General features: G+C 41.8%; 1 protein-coding gene across 2 annotated transcripts in view; it reads left to right on the forward strand.

Moving 5' to 3' along the window:
- Positions 1 to 452: 452 nt before the first annotated feature.
- The window catches only part of LOC143286473 (uncharacterized), a 74,778-nt gene continuing 61,279 nt past the window's right edge, over positions 453 to 13,951 (forward strand). The window contains exon 1 of one of the 2 annotated variants that reach the window (XM_076594046.1): positions 453 to 728. In XM_076594046.1, the coding sequence (XP_076450161.1) occupies positions 719 to 728 (10 nt within the window). In that variant the 5' untranslated portion in view covers positions 453 to 718. Of the gene's footprint in view, positions 729 to 774; positions 1,004 to 13,951 lie in introns of those variants that run through there. The other variant, XM_076594047.1, reaches the window with a different exon arrangement.

Raw genomic sequence — 13,951 nt, forward strand, 5'->3', positions numbered from 1 at the left:
ATCCCAGATTATCTGTTTATGGACATTTATTGCTTAAGCGCTTTGATTAGTTGTCTCTGCACAAGATTCATCGCTATAGTAGTAACATTATCATTATCATTATTAAGCTGAACATCTCAGTGACTAAAATGGTTTATATGTTTGTCTTCAAGGTGTATGCGGAGACTGATGGGTAGATATGCTGGTTAATTGTTATCCGCGATTGTTACTCAGTCGCAGTACGCTTCAATCTTTTGTGGTTAAATTACCGCGACTCTGGTCAGTTAAGTATGATGCAGAACGAGCACCACGTGGTGTGGGCTTGATGATTTGTCACGTGACATATTTCTTCGATTCAGCATAATATATCAACATTTCGTATTTAGACTAAATTGCAGCCTCCATAAAATCGAAAGTGCAAAGGGAAACAATTTCCCGAAAACCCCATCGACCGATTCCGGGCTTGCTATTCTTCCAGCACCAAACCACAGAAGTGCGCGAGCAGTGTCTGCGATCGCCCACGCCAATAGCAGCATGGTCCATGACTGAGCTTGTGTGGCCGTGCTGACATTCACGGGGGACATATGTGATGTGTTCGTCTGCCACTGGCCACTGCCAAGGGGCTGAGCACTGTCTGCAGGATGCAGACCGCTTCCTGTCCCCTTCTTGACACCCGCATGCCACTCTGAGCTCCTGCTTGCTAGGGACACGGCAGCGGAAAGGGCAGCAGCATTAAATAATGCCTGGACGTAAGTGGGTCATGTGACATTCTTGTGGTCTGTGAGGATGTGCGCCTGTCAGATCGATTCCACCTCTGTCGCTGGGTTGTGTTTACCACTCAGGGAAGGGATCAGCTGGGCTGTGTCAATGCGTGGCTTCCTCCACGTTGTGGTGTAGCACATACAGCGCTCCACTCATTATTCATGTTGCCAAGGCAAGGCACAGCAGTCTGCTTCAGCCAGCGGGCAGAGGAGTGGTGGTGGCAAGAAAGGGAGGAGTGCTTGTAAGGGGGCGGCAGCTGGAAGTGAGTGATGTGTGTGTGTGTGTGTGTGTGTGTGTGTGTGTGTGTGTGTGTGTGTCCGTGTCCGTGTGTGTGTGTGTGTGTGTGTGTGTGTGTGTGTGTGGAATGCCATTCAGAATGGCGGTGAGTTAATGAGGAAGACGGTCGTCGCTGAGAGACTCACTAGTATTCCGTTATCTGCATCACTGTCCTGCCACCCTCCTCAACATCATTTATGTAGCAGATGTCATTGAGATAAATTATGTGAATGCTTTTTATTGATAATGTAGTTATTATTCACTTATTTCCAGCGTATTTGTTATGTATTCATTATATTCTGTTTTGAAATCCCCGTTTCTCTTGTAACCGTATAGTGCTATACACACGTGGTTCACTGCTCAGTATCAGTTGGCTGATTCCCCGATGTGTGGTGTGTTTACGTGTTGGCCAGATGGCAGACAGTGCCCCACTGAGCACAGCAGTACAGCACAACTGACAGTGCCTCACGCACTCCATACCCAGTGAATGGTGATGCATGTGCTGAATCATATCAATAGTCTCTCTCTCTGTCTCTCTCTCTCTCTCTCTCTCTCTCTCACGCACACACACACACTCTGCACACACACACATATAAAATTATATATATATATATATATATATATATGCGCGCGTGTGTGTCACTGTGTGTGTGTGTGTGTGTGTGTGTGTGTGTGTGTGTGTGTGTGTGTTCCCGTGGGAGATAGATACTCCAAAGCCCAGGACGATATTCGCTCTTTTTTCCCTTTTACATCATGAAATTCTTCACACTGGGGTAGTTTCCAAACAACGAGCAACACAAAATAAAGGCGCACACACAATGACAGACACACAAATGTTCACAGTACACAAAAACAGACATTAAAGATAACAGCGAAAATGAAATGAAACGAATACAGGCAAAAAAACCAAAATCAGTTCAACAATTGGGAACACATTCCATAAATTGGGTGTTTCGGAGCCGGGACAGAGACAGAGAGACTTTGAGAGAACTCAGAACTCAGAAGGTTTATGAACATCAGCCTTTGGCCACAATACATATGGCTGGTGGAAAGGGCATGTGGTGGGGGTGCGGGTGATATCGATAATTACAAACATACATGCATTTGCTTCATGAAAACAGAAAAATCATATCCCTTCACGTGTAAGTGGACTCGAAAGTTATATCTGGAAATTATATGAAACATGATGACATTATTTTATCTAAAAGGTAGTCTTCTGCCTTCTGTTGATTGCATGAAAAACTGACTACTTGGATACATTGTATCTATGGTATACATTTGTTGCTTTGAGTAGTGAATGAATTGATACTGCAGTCGTTTCTTTAAGAAACTTAGCTCTGAGATCGTTATAAAACATGCAATGAAACAGAACGTGATGTTCATTCTCAACTTCGTTACAACAAAAAGAACAATTCCTATCTTTGGCAGGCAGATTTGCTATATCGATGAACGTTAGTGTTAAAGGGGAGTACATTCAATCTTAACTGAGTAATGGCATCTCGAAAGCAATACGTATCCATGTCATAAACACATTTTTCTTTCCAAAAACAGTCTTAAATGTTCTCAATAGCATATCTATCACGACCCCTAATTGTTCAATCCAATTCCTGTATAAACCAGTCAACAAGTCTTCGGTTGTTTAAACACAGTCAAAAATCCCTTTACATCCCATATCCCTTGTTGTAGCCAAACCATAGTAAAACCAGTCTGACACAAAATTTCTCTCAACTGTGTTACCCAGCAGTTTTGACCCGATTTGTCTAATAATATAAACTTGTGAGGTAGCCTTTCCGTATCCATCCGCAACAGTTTAAACCAATAACGTAGACAAGCTATGAAGGAATAAATATACAATGGATATCTCCACAATTCTCCATACACCATGTTATTTGGAGTCCTAGCTGGAACACCTAAATACCGTTTACATGCCATTAAGTGCACTTTCTCTATATGTTCAAGTCTGTTTACCCCCCACACCTCAAATAAATATAACAACACTGGTTGTATCTTAACATAAAAAATTATAAAGAAGACATCCCTTGACATTTCCTTAAATTTTTTAAACACTGTGTTCAGCTTATTACAGCTTTCTTCCCTTTAGCTGCTAAGTGGATTGTGCCTTTCTTCAAAAAACGCTAATCATGAGATGTGAAATGAGACACACACAGAGAGAGACAGAGAGAGAGAGATTTAACGAATGAGTGAACGTTTCAAGTTATTGTGTGGTCAGGCCCATTTTTGCCCATTCAGAAAGTTCACTGTCATGTTGGGAACTGTCCAATTCTGAGAGAGAGAGAGAGAGAGAGAGAGAGAGAGAGAGAGAGAGAGAACTCAGAATGGTTTAATTACAGAAACCAAAGGTCCATTGCAGTGGGGGTGAGGATATGCACAAAATGCAAACTTGTTTAAATGCTATTATGTTCGTTTCATATTGTTAATACACAGCTTTGTCGAGGGTCCAATGCTTTATGCACAAATACAGCGACTTTTTTCCCGTCAATTGTTCATTCGTATATGACATTAGAAGAGTAAATATAAACATTGACTGTTGACGATAGAATTTATTATGAATTAATTAAGGAATTAATTGGGATTTAATTCATCTTATAGGGTTTTATATTTGTGGAAAATCAAAAGAAAGTAAAGGAATTTTGGCCTTGTACACAATACACAATCTCCACCCAATTTTCAGTTCACATAAGAGGGGTAGTGGGGGGGGGGGGGGGGAGTGAGTCTGGTCTTGTGCCCGATTTGACCCCCCCTCCTTCCCCACCCCCCATCTGCTTTTAAGGTCAGAAAAGAGAAGTGAAGAAATTTTGGCCATATGCCCGTTTTGACACCCATCCACCCCCGTCCGACTCCAATTCTTCTATTACCAAAATAAGAGAAGCGACCAAATGTTCAGTTCTCACTAGGGGAGGAGGGGGTGGGGGAGTAATTCTGGCCCCTTGCCCGTTTTAACCCCCCCCCCCCCCCCCCCGCCCCCCCCAAAATCCCTCCACCTTAGTTTCCAATTTTTTCTATTACCAACATCTGTCAAGTTACATGAGGGGAGGTGGGTGGGTGGGGGAGTGATTGGCCTTATGCCCCTTTTGACCTTCCCACCTTCTTTGTTTAAGGTCAGAGAAGTGAATTAACTATGGCCCTGTACCCATAGACAATCTCCACCCAAAGTTCAGTTCTCATAAGGGGGACTGGGGGTGGGGAGAGTGATTCTGGCCCGAAGGCCATTTTAATCCCTCCCCCCTCCCTCCAATCTTCTCAGACTATGATCAGAAAAGCGAAGGGAATAATTCCTGGCCTTACACCCATATACAGCCTCCCCCAATGATAAGTTCACATGAGGGGGCAGGGGACGGAGAGGGAGGGGGGGGGGGCGTGGGGGGGAGGGGGGGAGGGGAGAGTGATTCTTGGCGCTGCATCATGATTGGCTGTTTCATCCTTTCAGTAACCTCGCTTTGTGATTTGTTGGTTGTTGCTTCTGTCACGTTTGTCAACCAGTCAGTGACTGGTTTGTCAGTACAGTTGTGATTGGTTGCCAGTGGTTATTCATTCTGATTGGTTGTTTCTGCTGCTCTCAGTTGTCAATCCTCCAGCTTTTCATCAGCTGGTGACGGGCAACAGCCGAATGGCCCGCGGTGTTAACAAATGACTTTCAAATCGAGAGGCCCGACTGGGATCGATCCCGATAACCACTGACGCATGCTGGGCTATTGGGGTGGAAATCAGTTTTCCAGGTGCCAGTTGCATTGCTTGGTTCCAACTTTTTGACAGTTACACATGACTAAATGCCTGCGTTGACCGAACTACGCCACTGGTCAGTTCCATACTACACACAGTTAGTAGCGGGTTACGACCATACTAGGCTCTTCCATCCGAGCAATGCAACTGGCTCCAGGTCTCCGAGATCAACATGTATGAATGTCCGGTATAATATTTTCTGGTATAGACAATTCAGATAGGTTAAGTGAAACAGTCAAGTTACTTGTTTTTCCTCTCACCCATGATACGAACTTTGATTAGGATGTGAGCCTGTTTGGGGAAAAAAACAAACGGCGATCACAATGTTCTCGTCAAATTCGTCCTGCTTTTGTAGTAACAACATAAATGTTCCGAGTGATACTGTCTGACATTTGAGTTTGTCATGCCATAGTTTTTGTAAGCTATTCTATTTTCTCCAGACAGTGAGTTTCTGCAGCAAAGATACCTCCCTCTCTCTCTCTCTCTCAATTTTCTCTTTATTTCTCTCCATACTTTTCTGTTTCGTCTTTCACTCCCTCTCTCTTTTGCTGTAAGATCTGCCGGTAGGTATACGTGTCTGTGTGGTATACCGTTTAGTATGCATTTGTTGAAACCACATCTTACCTCGAGTTGAACATTCTAAATTGAGCAAACATTCATCTAACACTGATAAAATCTTATTGCCTACAATTAAGGAACACTGGTACTGGTTCTGAAAACTGACGTGTGTGGAAAAACAAAGTAGGCAAGAAAGGCAAGGCCTTCAACACTCACTTGTGATACACACTGAAAAGAAAAAAATATGTATATAAAAACCGAATTATTTTGTTGAAATGTGTTCTCTGTTCGTTATCCTAATTATATAAAGCTTTGCGTTTAAAAAAAAAAAAGAAAAAAAAAAAAGGGGGGGGGGGGAGGCTTCAACGCAGACTCGGACCTTGGATGTTCAGTCTGAGAACGAGTGGTTTTGTGCACTGCACTTACGCGGCATCCAACGATTTTAGCGGAATAAATCGAGAACGGCAATCGAAGTGAAAACGCCGTTTAAATAATGTTATTTTGGTATATCTCGGGCATTTAAAAATTCCTGTCAAGTCCGAGGTAAGTCCGAGGTTAAGGATACGTTCCCATCGCATGAAATACACTGCAATATGTGTCCGATCTGCAAAAATCCGTGTTCGACAAGCATCGAAACTTCCGACACCGTCCATTTAATATCTCTTTTCTGTTCATTCTAGTTAATTCAGTATCCACTTTAAAACATTCATTTGCGGTAAACACGTCGATGATTATTTGAGAAATTCTTTTAATTCGGCGGTAAAAGAAACGTTGCCATAGCGTCAGGCTAGCAGCAACATGTTGTCAAGATCTGCACAAACCAGTGTAGACAAGACTGACCTTAGTGAAACGATCAATTCAAATTTTCTTTTATGTTCATTCTAGTTAATTCAGTGTCCACTTTAGAATATTCATATGCAGTAAACACGTCAGTAATGTAGTTAGTGTCACTGTATGGCAGACAGCTGTACGGCCAGCTGATGGAAGGCCACCGCGAACTTGGAAGACCCTGCAAGCGTTTCAAGGACACCTTGTAGACAAACCTCAAAGCCTGTGACATAGACATCGCTTCCTGAGAAACTGATGCTCTTGACCGCTCTCGCTGGGGGATGCTGTGCTCTAACGGCATAAAGACGTTTGAAAACAAGAGAACGCTGGCCATTAAGGAGAAGCGTGAGCCGGCGAAGGAAGCAGGGCTCAGCTTCTGGAGACGTTTTCCCTTGCAACACCTGTGGGAAGTGTTGGGCATCTAGAATCGGCCTCTTCTCCCACATGAGGGCACACACCGACAGATAAGCCTGCCTGCCTATTCATCCGTCGGTCCGACGGGAGACTTCATCGCATATGTGTTCTGTCCAGAATTTGTTTTTATTTGCTTTTAATTGCGAATAAGAAAAACAAGGACATGGCGCCTTCTTACAAGACGTTCAGGCAGCTTCAAAGGGGTAACAGCGTTTTCGGAATCCAGAACTAGCATCAACGAAATAAACCGTTAATGATTCGGAAATACGGTTAATTTCAGGAGACGCACAACTTATTATTCCTCAGTATGACTGTGAAGATTTTTTTTCCAAATATGTTTAACTTAAATTTGGTATTGGGAGACACTGAAGTATTTCCAGAGAAAATGGCAATGTTAAAGTTTACCACGGCCGGAAACACGTAGACACAGACACATACACAACGGAACACTGAGTTATAACATAGACTCACTTTGTTTACACAAGTGAGTAAAAAATGGCTGAGAAAGTTGTTAGTTTCGTAGCCTGCTTACAAGTTCTCATTTCTGTCTGGTTCACTTGTCAGTTTGAAGACCTCATGTACACATATCTCCTTTTCGGTGGGTATATCGAACTTAGTGCAAGAGAGGTCATGCAGTTACCAGCCTCTTCACTGTCATGCCTTCGTTCACATTCCCTGTATGATGCCACAGTGCAAAGAATGGCGAAACCTTTGATAGTGCTACGGAGCTACGTACGGCGCTAAAATGTCAACAAAAATAGCTTTCTCCAACGTAACAAGAGAACAAGACCTCCCACCTACCCCGTCCCCCTCCGTTCCTTCCCCACTACCCGGCCTTTCTCGTCGCACGCGCAGCCCACTTCTGCCATTACGGAGTACGACGGTTCCGTGATAAGCCAGCTTGTCGCTGCCAGCCAGCTGCCATTTCATGTCGTCATGTTACGACAAAAAAAAGTATAGCCCTCTACCTTCCTACTGGCCAAAAAATATTTCATCACATATTTAGAACGTTGCTTTGTATCATCACTTTCCTTGACACTAGTGACGTAATAGACGACGAGAGTGTAAATGGAAATGATGAACACTATGAGGATATTCCAAACCGACGAAGTTTCATCTGCAGCTGTATATGCATGTAGCTGATAGTTGGTCATCCGCCAAATGTTCTCCGATCGGCAGTGTATCGGCAACAAATCAGCGCTTACTTGGTGAACGCCAGATTGTCTCAGTTTGCTGTGTGTTGAGGAATGAAGTCGGTAAAGAAAGAAAGAAGAAATATGGGGACTTTAAACAAGAAAAGAAAAAAAGAAGGTGGGGTGGCGTGGGAGAATGTTGTGGGGTATTTCCTATTCTTAGGAAACACATACATGTAACCCTCACCCCCACCCCCCATGTGTGTGTTGTGAGAGAGAGAGAGAGCGAGAGAGAGAGAGAGGATTTATTTTAAGGCCATATAGCGCCCCATATGAATGAAAGGTGATGACAGAACATTCAACTGTTTTCACAAATACAGAAACTACACTGTTTATCTGAATTTAAAAGCTCTCGTATATGTATACCTACAGTGCGAGATTATGTTGCCTATAACCGCATCACCAGATTAAGTATGTCATCAATAAATGTAGTAGAATTTAAACAAACATGGACGTTCATAATATCCATTTGGAATATTTTTTCGCGCGAAAATCATTATACACAGAACATTTCAAAACGTAACGAACTTGATTTGACTCGTTGCACGATAGCGGTACATGTGCATGCATACTAATTTCTGAAATGCCAAATCTAAATATTGTTAATATAAATCTAGGTGTCTTCCATATTTGAGAGAGAGATAGAGAAAGAGAGAGATCCCAACACATCATTGACAGACAAACATTGCCATGAATACCACGGACGCTTGATATTTTTTGCCTCGATTACGAATGAATTCGATCATCAACTATTACGATTTTGTTGTTGTTGTTGCATGACGTATTTCTTACGATAGTGTTTTCTTTTTTTTTTCTTTTTTCTTTTTTTAAGATGAAGGAAAACAAATTGTTCAAGTCATGAACTGCCACTGAAGGAAATAACGAAGACCTAGGCATCAACCAGATACAAAGGAAACAGCCCCTGAATGATCATCCCGGAGGCAGACAGTGAAGAAAGACATCAACAGGTTTGCAGGAACACTTGCCCAGCTAGAGGTGAAACGGTAAAGAAGGAAAAACTCAGTGTTTGACAGACAGACCAGGATATGAGACTTCAGTAATTGCGTAGTGTCAGAGTGACTGCCATTCTCGAGCAGGCCTGTCTAGGTCACAACCGACGCTGTCATGAAACATCACCCAGAGCACAACTCCAGTTCATACTCTCCTGAAACTGAAGGATACCTACTATTAACAATTTAATTACAACAGTTAGTCGACCCACAAACTGCATAAGTTGATCCAAATAATATTTTTGTGGTATCAGAATACGAATTTTGCAGATCTGTTTTGTGCTACACATTCTTAATAATAATAATAATAATACATAATTTTTCTATGGCGCGATATCCAGCACAAATGCTGCTCAAAGCGCCTTACATCATCCAGTTGACAATAAACATGCCTTATAAAAACACATCTACCGCTATCTGACAATAGAAAACATCCAGTGTGTTCATATGAATGAAAAAGAACACTTAAGAGATGAATCAGATTATAAAAGCTATGAAGTAAATAAGGCTTAGATTAAAACAAAATGCATTTCATAGAACACACACACACACACACACACGCTGACATTAAATATCAACTGCACTAAAAACAAAAAAAAATGCATAAGCATTAAGATATTTCTTATTTTCTAACATAGAATTCAGCAGTTCGGACATACTAACATGCCTGCACACTTACACACGCGTACCAGAGCACTGCACCCTCACAAACACACGCACGTACGCACGCACGCACACACACCCACACGCCCATTAAAAATAACCAGAAAGAAAAAATGACATCACATCTAAGACCAAAACTACATAAAATACACAATGCATTAAAACAGGACTACAAAAATACTGGCACAAAGATACTTGTTAACAGGCATACCTTGGTTTAACCGTTCCGCCCAGAACAAAAATGCTTACGGAAAAGGTAAGGTAAGGAATGTAGATCTGAGGAATCTGTAAGAGATGAAGGTAGAGAGTTCTACACTTCCCCGGGGAACCTGAGCTCTGAAAGACCTATTTCTAACGCATTTCAGATTAGTCCTTGGAACTTAAAGCAGCTTTTCAAAACTGGACCTTAATGTTCTGCGCGGTTCATATGTTTCCAATACAGAGGAGAGATACAATGGAAGATACTTGTAAAAATGTTTGAAGGCGAGTGTTGCTAACTTATAGTAAATGCGGGACTCAATAAGATGCCAGTGTAACCAATTCCGCAGAGGTGTAACATGATCAGATTTCTTTTTGGCGAGAACCAGTCGTGCAGCATTGTTCTGAATTTACTGTAATCTGTTGATGGACGAAGATGGTAAACCTGCAAAAGTGATTGCAGTAATCCAGTCTGGACAGGACAAAAGAGGAAACCAACTGAGCAATAGTTTTCTCTGTTATGTATGGTCTGACTGAGGCTAGCCTTCGGAGATGAAAATTACATGAGCGACACAAGAATGAAATTTGGTCGTTCATAGTCAAGGTATGATCGAGATATACACCCAGGTATCTGGCTGATGTTTAGCCATATCGGATCAGCATTTCACCTTCAGTCATATATATCTGTCGAACTTATAATCTGTTCCCGTCTTTTCCATTACTTTTCCGCTCAGATACTTCATAACAAATGTAGGTGGCCTAACGTATGCAGAACGATTCCCCACAGTGACAGGCGTTTCCGACAAGATGGCTTCAATCGACTATAGTTTTCAGTGTGTTTATTCTAGTTAATGCAGCACCCATTTTAAAATATTCGTTTGCAATAAACTCATCGATATTGCCAGATTGCAAGTTGACAGAAGCTGGGGGACATCGACAGTCTGGCGAATGAAAACAAACAAAATAAACAAACGTTACAAAGTGTGTCTTCTTCTGTACAAAGACTGCAGGAAGAAGCGGCATCACTGAACTTTGAAGCTGACGGACTGGAACAATTTTAAAGGAGGGACAACCTTCGTATGTACGGAGTCCCGGACATTGGTGACGCAGTTAGAGAATCCTACGATACGTGTGCACGTGCTGTGACAGACACTTTGAACAGTGTCGACGGTCCAAAACAGTGGACAACGGACAATATTTCCTGGGCGCATCGTGTGGGCAGAAGTCAGGACGGTAAACCCAGACCTATGCTAATCAAGTTTTCCAAATGGAAAGACAAAATGACTATTCTCTCCGATCGAAAGTTCAGAGTTCTGGAGTCCCGTGGAGTCAGGGTGGCAAACGACCTGACGAGACAGCAAGCAGCCATTGTAGCAGACGCCAGGCAGGACGGCAAAGAGGCTTTCTTTTGACACGACAAGATGACGATCGGCCCCCGACGATCCGACCCCAGGACCTACGCCGAAACAGCAGCCGCCAAAGGAGACGACACACAAGAGACAACCCGGAAACCCCCAGCACAGACTGACTCGGGAGACGACCCCTGCCATGTGAGTCCGAGCCATTGGGAAAACAGAAACAGCGACGGGGATTCCTCGTCTTGTGACGTGCGACCTGGTCAACGTGACATTCCTCCATCTGCCATCAACAAATCCCGTGGTAACAGTGACATTCCTGCACGTGCAGACAGTGGTAGTACACGCAGTGAAACAAAACAGAAGCAAGGTGAGCTGCGGACTACTGGATAAAAACAAGAAACTCGCCCCCACAAAGCCCCGGCACCCAGAGGACAGTGACTCCGAGCCGTGTTCAGTGCGATAAACAATAGGGCAGGCAGGGCCATTCATGTCATCTGTCTGTTTTCTGACATTTAACGTGGATTATCTGGCTGCTAAGGTCAAGGACTCTTGTTTTATGAGCTATGTGTCAAAATTTGATTTTGCATGCCTGACAGAAACTTTTGTAGATAGTTCCTTTAATTTCGATGGTTTGTTTCCTGATCACATCAATTTGACTGCATCAGCAATTAACTATCAAGGCATGATAGACATTCAGGAGGAGTATTGCTCTTGGTTAAAAGAAAGTGGCGTGATTTCATTAAACATATCAAAATGAATGCTGACAACACTATTGCTATGAAAATTGATAAATGTGTGTTTAATGCAGACAAAGGTGTATTGTTAATTGCTTGCTATGTTGTCCCTGAAAATGGCCCTCTGTATGATTTTCTTGAATTGAAAGATAGCATCGTGATTCTCGTGGAATGTATTATGCAAGTTATGGATAAACAGGATTTGTATCTTGTTATGTTTGGTGACTTTAACGCAAGAACTGGTAATGAACAAACCAAAGTTTTGATTATGGAAAACTACTCACCAGGATGCAAGTCTGATGATTGTGAAGATAATTTTTGCAGATATTCTACAGATTGTACTGTCAATGATTTTGGTCGATCACTGCTGGATCTATGTTGCATGTTAAAACTGTGTCATTTTGAATGAATTTTGTGCTGGGGATTGTAGAGGAGAGTTTACATACGTTTCACCAAATGGTAGTAGCGTTATTGACTATTTTATTATTTCTGAAAGTCTGTTTTCTAGTAAATGTGATGTAAAAGTTATTGATCGCACGGAATCTTGGCATTCGCCAGTTGAATTGCTCTGGTATGATATAACAGCTTGGGCAGAAAGAGAAGAAAAGATAGTCGAAGAGCAAGCAGGTTTCAGGGCGGGCTACAGCACTGTAGATCACATATTTACATTGTATGGACATGTACAGAAATATTTACAGAATAATAGTAAGCTTTATATTGCGTTTGTGGACTTTAGAAAGGCCTTTGATTCGGTGGACAGCAATATATTATGGGATGTTTTAAGAAAATGTGGTATACACGGGTATTTATATAAAGCTGTGAAAGGAATTTATACTTCTGTACTTGCATGTGCGCGTGACATATGTTTGTATTCTGATCTCTTTAATTGTCCAAGAGGAATTAAACAGGGCTTTTTACTTAGTCCCATGCTATTTTCTTTTCTTATCAATGAATTGGCAATTGAACTATCAAAAATAAATAAACATGGCATCCAAATGATACCTAATGCTGTAGAAATCTTCTTATTGCTTTTTGCAGATGACGTGATATTGGTGTCAAGCACCCCTATAGGCCTGCAGAATCAACTGAATATTTTAAATCATGAAGCTGATCGCTTAGGTCTCATTTAATTTAGCTAAAAACGAATGTTGTAGTGTTTCGCATGGGTGGATATTTGTCGTCAAGTGAAAAGTGGCTGTATGTTAACACTGAAGTTAAAGTTTAAAATGCATAATATAAATATTTAGGGTTGACATTCCCGAGTAAACTCTGCCTCACTACTTCCCTTGACGAACCGTGCAGGAAGAGTAAAAGAGGATTAATAGAAATCCTCAACGCCATTAAACGCCTGGGTTCTATCAGTCCTGCTCTGTTCTGGAAACTATTTGACAGCCATATAGAACCTATACTTACATATGCCTCTGAAGTTTGGGGTTTAGAACCTGGACCTATTAGCCAGATAGAAAAGATGCATAGATTTTCAATTAAACGGTTTCTAAACATGCCTATGCACTCATCAAATAAGCTGTTGTATGGGGAGACAGGCAGGTATCCTCTTTTTATCAGAACTGCAGTGAAATGTGTTAAATATTGGCTCAGACTAATAAAACTGCCTTTAACTAGAACTAGCAGACAAACATATGAAATGCTCCATTTACAAAATGAACTAGGAAAAAATAACCGGGTATCGAAAACACAGAAAATTTTGAATGACAATGGTTTTGGTATTGTGTGGTTATGCCAAAGTGCTGGGTATGAAAATAACTTCATTGCAGTTTTCAAAGACAGACTGATTTCTTGTTACAAACTAAACTGGCATTCAGAAATAGAACACTATGAAAAGTACAGCTGGCACTACTCGTTTAAAGATACATTTGGCGCAGAAAAACATTTGTCATTTATTACCACCACGAAATTCCGAGATACTCTTACACGATTCCGACTTACAGCGTGGTGACTGAGGAGTCATAAGGTATAGTGTCTAACTGAGGCTGAGGCAAACAGCAATTGCCCAATGTGTGGCTTCTAAAAAGAAGACAAATACACGTTTTATTCCACTGTCTTGCATATGCACACATCCGAAACAGATATCCATTCAACATAGAATTAAGTCCCGTTGATGACTTGACCCACATGCAACACGTGCTAAAAAACGAGAACGAAGTAATGGTAACCGCTATGTCAAATTTTCTTACCGTAGCACTTAACTGTAGGTAGAAAACACCTGAATATGGGCA

Source organism: Babylonia areolata, chromosome 10 (genome assembly GCF_041734735.1).
Source record: "Babylonia areolata isolate BAREFJ2019XMU chromosome 10, ASM4173473v1, whole genome shotgun sequence".
NCBI classification, from domain to species: Eukaryota; Metazoa; Mollusca; class Gastropoda; order Neogastropoda; family Buccinidae; genus Babylonia; species Babylonia areolata.